At 39.9% G+C, this 11,957-nt stretch overlaps 1 protein-coding gene across 1 annotated transcript in view; it reads right to left on the minus strand.

The window, feature by feature from the left end:
* The window catches only part of TIAM1 (TIAM Rac1 associated GEF 1), a 240,106-nt gene that overhangs the window by 85,358 nt on the left and 142,791 nt on the right, over positions 1–11,957 (minus strand). The window contains exon 11 of the mRNA XM_037734462.1: positions 5,410–5,514. Coding sequence (XP_037590390.1) covers positions 5,410–5,514 — 105 coding nt within the window. The remainder of the gene's footprint in view (positions 1–5,409; positions 5,515–11,957) is intronic.

Here is an 11,957-nt window from a genome sequence, read left to right on the forward strand (position 1 = left end):
AAAAAAAAAAAAAAAAAAAGAAGAAATCGGTTATACTACTTTTTCATTCAGAAAATAGCCACCCAAGCTCTAAATACTAAATTATTAAATTCAATAAGGTTTACCACAGAATGCTCAATGAAACGTTATCAACTATATTCACTTCAACTTAGTAGGAGCATTATATTGTAAAACTTTAAGAGCCAAACTCTTCCTCCAGGTGGCAGTATATAACTGTGTGTTCTAATCATTTCCACAGGATCTAGTCGGAATAAAACTTTGCGCGTAATCTTTCCTGTTTTTTCATAATACTTTTTCCTAGTTTTCTTTGGAATTAGTGTGAATGTTGCTGTGTCTTCTGCTGGTCTCAGACAATAATTCAGTATCATACAGACAGGCCCCCTGGCCAACATCCTTAGGCTGGTTACACTAAAGCCAGGTTTAGTGAACACCACTAAAATAAACTAGATGAAATTTCAAGAAGGATTTGTCCTTTAAAATATAAAAATGCAACCACAATATTTGGAACTAGAAATTTTGAAATTCAGTAGTTTTATACATAAATGCATTTAACAACGAAATATCTCACATATCCCCTTTCTTTTATTAAATCAATAATGTTGCAACTTTCCATTATCAAAAACTGGATGAGATCATCAGATTTTAAGTAACAAATTGCTTTGTTTACCTAGGCTCTTGAGTTCTCACAGAATCATGATCATTTCCTTCTCTGTCTCCTTTGGATGGCTTGGTCTGAGCGACCATCGGGCTCTTGCGTGACAATGGCTCCCTACAGCTGCCTTAGGGCCCCTGCCTGCTCATCTTCTTACCCTGTGGGCCACTCACCTGCCATAGTGAGCCTTTCAAAACAGATGTCAAACAATGCCCTTTCTCTCTGGGGTTTCCTATGGCACTTAAAATCTACATGGCCTGTCCTTTTTCTCTCCCTCCCTCATCTCCTGGATCCCCCATTTCCCACCATCCCCACCCATCCTCCTCACACACCTGTTAAGTCACCCACCATCATCACGGCCACCCTCCAGCTGCCTGGGCCTTAGCCAGCTTTGTTGTCTCAGCCTAGAACACTTTTTTTCATTTTCTGAGACAGAGTCTCGCTTGGCTGCCCAGGCTGAAATGCAGTGGTGCGATCTCAGCTCCCTGCAACCTCCACCTCCTGAGTTCAAGTGATTCTCCTGTGGAACTGCAGGCATGTGTCGCCATGCCTGGCTGATTTTTGTATTTTTAGTAGAGACAGGGTTTCACCATGTTGGCCAGGCTGGTCTTGAACACCTGACCTCAGGGGATCCGCCTGTCTCAGCCTCTCAAAGTGCTGGGATTTTGGGATTACAGGCATGCGCCATGGTGCCTGGCCAGCCAAACACCTGTCTGCAAAATACCTCTATGAGTCTACTCCCTCACTTCACGCACCTCCCTGTTCAAACATCACATCTTAAACAAAACCCACAAAATAAAATAAAAAAGCAATAAGACCTGCTGCAGTTGCGCCATCTCCCTCTCTTGACTTGCCCCAGCCTCTTGCCTTTCCAGGCTTTGAACATTCCCTGACACGTTCCACATTCGCATGTAGTTTTATCTGTTTCTGCAAACTTGAATACAGGTTCCACCAGGAGCAGAACTGTTTTGGTGTATCCCCAGTGCCAGCTGTTCTACAGCTAGAACAGTGCCAGGCATACAAATGCTAAGTAAGTATTTGCTAGATGCTAGCTGGGTGTGGTGATGGGCACCTGTAATCCCGGCTACTTGGGAGGTTGCAGGATTATCGTTTGAACCCAAGAGGCAGAGGTTACAGTGAGCCAAGATCATGTCACTGCACTCCTCCAGCCTAGGCGACAGAATGAGACTGTATTTCAAAAAAATAAAATAAAAAATATTTGCTGGATGAGTGAAAAAATTGACCAGTGTTTCCGCAAACTTTATTTCTACCTGCCACTTTTTAGAAATGCATTTAGTGTGGGTTTTTTAAAAGAGCTTCCACAGACTACAATCGATCGTTCCGTGGACTGGACCCAACAAACAAGTCATCGGGGAAAAAAATAGCCAAACAGGTGTCACTTATATTAAAAACACAACCAGCAAAGCAGGGAAATCAGTGGCTAACTCTTCCTGATTATTCATAAGCAAGAGAATCCCCTGACCGCCAAAATAAACACACTAGACCCTCCAAAAAGATCTTTAAAAAAATATAGCACATACTTTTGCTAATAACTATTGGTCTTACCACTAAAGACTGACAAAACAATGGCACAGAATAAGATATTTTGGGAGAGTCATACACGAATGAGTCATTTCTAAGGAGGCTTGCAACACTTGAAAGCTTCCCATGTCCATCAAAATCAAAATGGAGGTGAGCTAGGGAAACCAATTAACTGTGTGTGGTCTGATGCTTATTCAGTAAGGGACAAGACACTGAATACCTGCAGACTCTCAAAAAGCATCCAGGAATGCTGTTCAGAAACCCCTGTCTCAGAATGACACTACACCCGCTTAATGGCTTAACGCAGAGATGCAAAACTAGGGATCCATGAATCGAGTTTAAGTGGTCTGTGAATGTGGATGATGAAAAACAGTGATATCTTCATATTTGTAAACCTTAAACTGAAAAATCGGCATTTCCTTTTATCATAAATTAATGTAGGCAACAAACGTAATAATGGTAGCAGTGCCTGTGACTCCGTCACAAATAGCACAGTTATTTTCATATCATGTTTTAGCTGCTGTTCATGTCTCAAAATATTATTTGTGCTCATTGCTACTTCAGAACAGTGGTAGCTGTTACGCCTACTGCTAGGTCTTGTAATTTAATGGGCTGGCTGTTAGGTCTACGTCTAGCTATTAAGTCTTATAATTTAATGAGCTAATAAATAAGAACATATATTATCTATAATTTAAAAAATATTTTTGAGAACTATTTCAATATGTGTAGGGCACAGGTAAGCCTACATATTCTATGTTATGCAATTGAAAATATCATTCTGAGAAGGGGTCTGGAGGCTCCACCAGGCTACCAAGAGTATCTAAAGGACAAAACAGTTAAGAACCTTGGTCAAAACAGAGGTATTGCAAGAGTATGGCATTTGCATCCTTAGAGATCCATGGCCTGGAGACCTTTTACAACAGGCCAAGAAATAATACCATGGTCTCTCTGTACTTTAGATTCTTTCAAAATACATATATAGCTGTATGCATACAAAAACTGTAGATCCAAACAGACTAAGTGTGGCACACCTTAGTGTCCTATGTTGGAGGAGACCACACAATGGCCAAGGCTTAAAAATAATGAACGAGTGGCCAGGCGCAATGGCTCACGTCTGTAATCCCAGCACTATGGGAGGCCGAGGAGGGTGGACCACAAGGTCAAGAGATCGAGACCATCCTGGCCAACATGGAGAAACCCCATCTCTACTAAAAGCACAAAAATTAGCCGGGCATGGTAGCACGTGCCTGTAGTCCCAGCTACTTGAGAGGCTGAGGCAGGAGAATTGCTTAAATCCGGGAGGCAGAGGTTACAGTGAGCTGAGATCGCATCACTGCATTCCAGCCAGGCGACAGAGCGAGACTCTAGCTCAAAAAACAAAAAAAGAGTCCAAATAATTTCAAAACCTATGTCTGAAGTCCCTACACCACTTATGTGTAAAATGCGAGGAACATGGAAACTGGTTAGATATGATCCGCATAATTCAGGATGCAAAATATTCATTAACCCCAAGATGCAAAACGTATAATCTAATAACTCTTCCAGTGTTAGCAGGAAGGCACTTCCCTTTTTTAAGTAAGATAAAAGGGTTTTCTTTCCTCTATTCATAAAGCACCAAGATCAGCCTTTTCCCCAGGCCAGAGAAAGAATACATCAGCCCTCTCTGTTAAATATACTGAATACAGAACAGTTACTGATTTAAGTGATAGTTGAAAAAGGCTCATTATTTTGATCATCTTGTATTGCATAACATGCTAAAAGTGTTACAACAGCACACCCCCTCTTGTATTTCCTTAAAAGCCCTTAAAGGGGCATGAGGTAACTTTTTAGGATAACAGAAATGTTCCAAAGCGTGATTGTAGCAGTGGAAACAAGACTGTATACATTTGTCAAAACTCATTGGATTGCATCCTTAAAGTTGGCGTGGGTTTTATTAAATGCAAAGTATGCCTCAATAAAGTTGACTAAAAACACACTTTCCTACTCATTTTTAAATCATGCTTCCCTTTTCCAAAAAAAGAATAATACTCGGGTTTAAATGTTGAGTTCCGCTTTCTGTGGTGAAACTCTGAAGTCACTGTTATTCACACATCCATGGCAAGCAGAGCCCCCAGAGGGATGACTAAGCATAAGGAACTCCAAAATAGAGGCGCCTCACTCCCAAAATGTTTCTTTCCTGGACTGACAATGCAGCACTCTGCTAAAGAGCAAAGAGCGTCTCACTGGCTTATTGCAATAATAACCATTGTAATTTACCAAGTAAGCGTATTATCGCTAATCTTTGTAAATTCCTAGAAATTACGTATTAGCCTCTCATGTTTTTTTCTTGGCCAGTTCCATATGATTAGTAAGCAGGTCTGATTCGGAACCCAAGTCCCATAAGCATGTTCAATCTCAAATATATGTAAATGTCCCCAAGAAGGTATATAAATACAGTTCCAAAAGACTAGGAAGTAGATGGCAGCTTTTTTCACCCAACAGGATTTGACCCAGCAGTTTCAACATGTCTATGATGTCACACAAAATTAGAATTAGCACTGTTTTCCATAACCACAGCCAGCTGATCTTTAAGTCACCAACTTTAAATAAAAGACTAGCTGTACACAATGACTCATGCCTGTAATTCCAGCGCTTTGGGAGGCTGAGGTGGGAGGATCACTTGAGCCCAGGAGTTCAAGACTAGCCTGGGCAACAAAGGAAGATCCCGTCTCTACAAAAATAAAAATAAAAAATAAAAGTTCGTCAGCCATGGTGATGCATGCCTGCGGTTCCAGTTACTCAGGAGGCTGGCACAGGAGAATCACTTAAGCCCAGTAGTTTAAGGTTGCAGTGAGCTATGATCATCCCACTGTACTCCAGCCTGGGTGACAGACAAGATCCTGTCTCTGAACAACAAAATAAAATACTAAAATAAAATAAAATAAAAGATTGTCAGTGTAAGGGAAGCTAGTATTATAATAATGACTAAAATTCTAAGAGATAGTTCCAGATTTTGATATTTCACGATAGCATCACACTGCTTCTTGCATAAACGAAGGTGGCCATTCCACTCTGGAAATACTGAGCTAACTAAGGCCATCTCCACCAACTTAAGGGTTCTGACTGAAGCTCATTTATTTTTGAACTCGTTGTTCTACTCCACCAACTACAATTAACACAAGAATTTGAAAACAATCTCCCACAAAATGTGTTTGGACAACAGTCGTTGACATTACCAGCTCATAGATGTCTTCCTCGGGCTGTGGGACATAGTGCTGCATTTTGTTTTCTATTAAAAATTTCAGGCGCAGGTAATGAGCAGAATGATCCAGTTGATGTGTCTGGGGACAAAAGAAAAAAAAAAGAAAATGCCTGTTCAATAATAAATAGGCATAATTAGTTCTCCACCAACATATAATGTATTCCCACGACCAACAGAGATTTTTTTTTTTTTTTTGAGTCGGAGTTTCGCTCTTGTCACCCAACATGGAGTACAGTAGTGCAATCTTGGCTCACCGCAACCTCCGCCTCCTGGGTTCAAGCGATTCTCCTGCCTCAGCCTCCCGAGTAGCTAGGATTACATGTACCCACCACCATGCCCAGCTGATTTTTGTATTTTTAGTGGAGACAGGGTTTCACCATGTTAACCAGGTTGGTCTCAAACTCCTGATCTCCGGTGATCACATGCCTCGCCCTCCCGAAGTGCTGGGATTACAGGCATGAGCCACCGTGCCCAGCCCAATAGAGATTTGATACTAAAAGGGGGTATAAGGTTTCTACACTTCTTAAAACGTTCACATTGTGAACACAAACTTTTAAAATAACGTTCATTGAACACATTGGTAACATTCCAAGGATATCTTAGGATTCAACAGAAACAACTGAGTCCTATCTTCAAGTCTTATTTGATTCACTGTGCTGTCTAACACTGGTAAACTTTCAACAAAATACATCAGATCAAAAAGGTACTTAAACATAACTTCATACATAGGTGATTAAAGAACAGAATAACAAGAAAGGCAAGAAAAGACTGGATTTACAATGAGAAAAATGGTGCGCCTGGGCAAAGCTGTTTTTTCAACCACAAGAGGACAGTGGGACAGTTGTTAACAGTTTATTTGCAAGCGAGTCAGTGTGAAGACAAGGCTTTTGGATTTCAGTCTTATTTATATACTCCCCAAATGAGACTCCCTCTGGGGGCAGTGCTAATAGGCATGTGTCCAGTGATGGAAACACACTGAATGACTTGCTCAACGAAAACACTTCTAAAATTGAAATTTCCAAGGTTTCTCCTTTGGTCCAGGATGGGACAATAGATTTTTTTTTTCTGTCTAAAAAGTAATCCTTGAATTAATTTTGAGGAATAAGTACTAATAGCCGCATGGTTTTATAAATCATTCTCAGTAGACATCAAGAGGATACAGGGAAAAAGGAAAATGCTCTTCAAAAATTACATAGCAACATGAAAATACATTGCTGGAGAGAAAATGTTTAAAACAAGCGATTTTTTAAAGCATCCTTATCTTTTAGAGATAGATGCTAAAGTGCTAACAGATAGAAATGATATCATGTCTGGAATTTGCTTCCAAAATAAATAAGAGTTGGGGGTGCAAATGAGCAAGTGAATAGATAAAACTGAATTTGATCATTACAGATTCTAGGTGACAGATACATGAGAATGTATTACATTGTTCCCTACTTTTATATAAACTGGAAGTTTTTCACAAGATAAATATAAAACCTCTTCACATTCAAAGCTCTGGGTGAGAATTCCTTCAAAATAAATAAAATTAATTTTTAACTGGTTCAGTACTCTTTCTATTTACCCCACCCTCAAAAAAAATTTCTAAAGCCAAACTAACAGTATTCCAATAACTATTCCAGTAATATATATTAAATTACATCTAACAAACTCTTAGATACGCCAGACACCATGCGTAGCACTGAGAATACAGAAATTAATACGATCTAAATGCAGTCTTCAGGAGCGTCTGCAGCTGCAGGTGAGAGCTATGTAGATGTAGGCGGTGGATTAGCATCTTAAATACATACATACGTGCAGGCCAGGCGGCATGGCTCACGCCTGTAATCCCAGCACTTTGGGAGACCGAGGCAGGTAAATCATGAGATCAGGAGTTCAATATCAGCCTGACCAAGATGAAGAAACCCATTCTCTACTAAAAATACAAAAATTAGCCGGGCATGGCGGTGGGTGCCTGTAATCCCAGCTATTCGGGAGGCTGAGGCAGAGAAATGCCTGAACCCGGGAGGCGGAGGTTGCAGTGAGCCGAGATCGCGCCACCGCACTCCAGCCTGGGCGACAGGGGGAGACTCTGTCTCAATAAATAAATAAATAAATAAATAATACATACATACATACATACATGCAGAACAGGCAACCTGCATTCCTGCAAAAGCACATTTCCAGAAAGTGGAAATGAGTTCGCTTTGAACACAGAGCAGAAGGATATAATTTTCCATCAGTGATTCTTGGGAACCCCAACCTTTCTCCTCTCCAGAGTAACAGGATAGTTTGGAGCCTGCTGTGCCGGACACGGACGCCATTCACCGAACACGTCCCGGCGCACCTGGCTTTTGTCCTTTCACTGCTTATATTTGAGACCAGAAGCTCAAGGTCCGACAGACTCACAATTGTTGATGTCAAAGATAATAAGGGTGGATGCGAAAGCCCAGGGAAACATAAAACAGGGACTTTTAAAGGGTGCTGCCTACTGTCGGAGAATCATCAGGACAAATAGCAACAAAATATTAGTATTAAGGTGATGCGATGAGCAAGAAAAGTTTTCCTAAGAGAGATCGAAGCTGCAAACACCTCCTACCTACCTGGGTCCTCACTGAAATCTTTAATTAGAAGCAAACATTTTGGTTCACCATCTGTTTCCGACTGAGGCGGAAGGGAAAGAAATGAAATTTCATGTGTTCTTTGTAAGAGGAACAAATCCGCTTGGAAACCTTATCATCATCATTAATAAACACTTTGTGGGCACTCCTTAATGAGACTACCACTGAAACAGACTGTCTTCCAGAAATCAGACCAAAATAGCAACCTCACCTAAGAAGATTCTGGTTCCTGAAACCTCAATGTGAGAGACAGTCCACTCTCAGGCACAAATAGCCTAAGGAAGTCCTGGCGTGGACTATGGGGGGCTCCATCATCCCCCAAATGCTACAGTGCTGAAAACGTTTATAAATACATGCAGAGAATGTCAAGGCACCTCATCTAAATTCCATAATGTATTGCAGAGAACTAAAGAACGATAAATATAGCAATGGTAAAAAGAATGATCCTTCGCTGGGCATGGTGGCTCATCCCTGTAATCCCATCACTTTGGGAGGCCAATGCGGGTGAGCAGCTTGAGCCCAGGAGTTTGAGGCTAGCCTGGGTAAGATGGTGAAACCCTGTCTCTATCAAAAATACAAAAATTAGCCAGGCATGGTGGGGTATGCCTGTAGTCCCAGCTACTTGGGAAATTGAGGCGGGAGGATATTGCTTGAGCCTGGGAGGTCAAGGATGCAGTGAATCATGACTGTGCCACTGTACTTCAGCCTGGGGGACAGAGTGAGACCCTGTCTCAAAAAAGTAAATAAATACATAAAAGGAAAAAAAGATTCTTGTCACCACCCATATTTTTCAACTTCTTTAAGTTACAATAATGTCTTGATAACTTTAAAAAATAAAAATCAGCACAAGCAGCAAACATAAAAATTACAGTGGTCTTAGTTGTAACCTAAGAACCCTTATTTTGGTCAGTAAATAGTTACTGTCAAAACAGGACATTGGATTATTTTGGTAAAAGTTTCTGAATTACGAGCCCTTGTTAATCATGGCTGGTCTAACATAAAAGGAAATCCTAATGAATTAATTAAATCAGATCATCAGAACTATCAAGAAGAATTTTATGCTCCTGAGATATCTCTTAGTCATTATCAAAGCAAGTCAAACAACTAACCATGTTCACAATACATCTTTGTGCAAAAGAATTTCAAATGTTAATGAATATTTAAACACAGTAATTCTAAATGTGTGGCTTTGCTTTAGACATAAAACATTCAAGTGAAAATTCAAAAGAAACCTCAGACTCGTAAAACATTCAAGGAAAATTCAGTTAGGAAATAATTTAAATGGTATAAATTTGTTTTCCAATGTACATGTACTGAGTTAGCATTTGATTCATTTTGAGGCAATGCGGCCACAAATTATACCATAAGTATTATGGTACAACAATTTTTAGTTTAGTTGGCATAATTTTTAAAATTAGCATCTTACTCTATTTCAAAGGATGAAACAGCAAAACACAATGTAGATATTTTCAGTAAACAGTTTGCACCAATTAAAATAGATAACATGTCTGAGAATTTACTGCCTGAGATCTCCTAATCCATTATGTTTTGCTCTTCTATTTCTCTTCATATTCTTCCATGTCAGTCAAACTGCTAGGAGACATATAAACATGCAATTACTGTATACAGAAATACAAACATGCAGTCACTGCAGACGGAAATATGAATACACATACACACACACAAAGTGCTATTGTAGAATTTCTAAAGATACTTCCCTCCCCTTCAAAGTAACCTTTTATTGCTTTAAACACCAATGGTTATTAGCATATCCAAAGCCATAGCTGACATAGTAAAAGTATGAAATAAAACTGACACAAAGTCATGTGAATAATATCAGTAGGTATAAATGAATGAAAATATGTTGCAATTATTTTTGTAGTTGTAACGATCAGAATATATCCAAAACCTACAGTCCAACATGGTTAACTGCTATATTTAGCAACAATCATTCCAGTAACGTCTCTGACATGAATTGTATATGAAATGAAGATCTTGAAACATGCACTATACCAGAACTTGACTGGTGCTCAGATGGCAGATGGCAAACTGATGTGAAATGATGTGGATCAGATAGAATAGGAAAGAATGAGCTGAATGCAAGAGACAGAAGAAACAGATTATTAAATATTAGAGAAAGCATCTTCACCAAACATTGAGAACAATAACGAAACCAAAGACAGGCATTCTTACAATCATCTTTGTTTTCAATGGGGAAAAAAAAGCCATTATATCAGATTGCTAATAACATGGGGAACTGTTTTCTCTATTATCTCCTTCCCTCTTAAGAATAAAATCAGGGCCGGGAGCGGTGGCTCACTCCTGTAATCCCAGCACTTTGGGAGGCCGAGGTGGGCAGATCATGAGGTCAGGATATCGAGACCATCCTGGCCATAATGAAACCCCATCTACTAAAATACAAAAAATTAGCCAGGCATGGTGGTGTGCACCTGTAGTCCCAGCTACTTAGGAGGCTGAGGCAGGGGAATTGTTTGTATCTGGGAGGCGGAGGTTGCAGTGAGCTGAAATTGTGCCACTGCACTCCAGCCTGGCAAAAGAGCAAGACTCTGTCTCAAAAAATAATAAAATAAAATAAAATCAGGTCCACTAATTACAATAAGGTGTTTTCCAAGGACGAAGCAAGCCCTAGAAGGCACCTGGCCCTGAGATACCATATCACTTTCTCTACATGGGTGCTTTTCCAAAGCCCATGAATTCCTGAAATGCACATACACGCCTTCCACTTTTAAACTCATGAGATTTTTTTTCTGCATGTGTGTATTTTCAGTAGGGATGAGGTTTTGCCATGTTGGCCAGGCTGGTTTTGAACTCCTGGACTCAAGTGATCTGCCCGTCTCAGCCTCCCAAAGTGCTGGGACTACAGATGTGAGCCATCGTGCCTGGCATAAACTCATGAGATAGAAGCTTGTTCCACGCCACATTGTCTTTGCTTTTATTTCTATGTCTTGGGAAAAAGAACTGAAGATCCAGGGAAAATTGGGCAGGACTACCCTTTACTGTTAGACAAAGGGATTTGTACCATAACGATGTCATCAGAAACCTTTCAAGTGACAGAAATAAACACCTTAAAGGGGAAGGGGTCCACTATATTATCTAGATACGGTCTCTAAGCAGCAATGACAATATCATTCTTCATTCCCCTAGTTTCTTCCAAAGCAAAAGCTTGAAACATATCTAAAATTGGGCCAGTCACTCATTGCTTCACTCATTGATCAATTTTCCGCTAATCAATGGTTACTGGAAAACTCTGGCTTAACCTTCAATTCCTGATTGAGTTTACAGCGAATGCGCACAGGATGCTCCAAAGCCATGTTATTCCTCTGGAACCAGAAAGTCCTACTTTTAACACCTTCAGTTGCAGATCTGACAATAACGCTCCAGCTCTGCAGAATATTAATGGGTCTCTAAAGAATTGTGCTAATCTATAAATAAAGGAATGCAGAAATCCTCAACAGACCAATTTTGTTAAGTAATTAACATGAAAACATTGTGAAAAGAGATACCATTATCTCCAAAAGCTAGAACCCTCACACATATAGGATTCAAAGCACATAAGGTGATATCATTTATTTTAACATCCACGTTAGGGCTGTCTTTGGTTATGGCCTGAAACAAGTGATTCTTCTGTTTTTCCTCCACATATGGAAGACACTGTAAGAGGCTAATTTGAGCTGGACTGTTCCATTTCCCTGATTCACATGAAGAGTCATGTTTTTTCTTTAAAAAGCACCCTGTAGAACTACAAAGTTGAGGTACTGGCAGAGGTAGTGAAAGTCATTCAGTATTTACAAACATTGTGTTGAATGATGAGGTCTTGAAAATGTCATTTTATCCATCCAACTTCTTCTAGGATAAAATTGTGATAGAAAAGCTTTCCACTTTTTTTTTTTTTTTTTTTTTT

Source organism: Cebus imitator, unplaced genomic scaffold (assembly GCF_001604975.1).
Source record: "Cebus imitator isolate Cc_AM_T3 unplaced genomic scaffold, Cebus_imitator-1.0 Scaffold621, whole genome shotgun sequence".
In the NCBI taxonomy this organism is placed as follows: Eukaryota; Metazoa; Chordata; class Mammalia; order Primates; family Cebidae; genus Cebus; species Cebus imitator.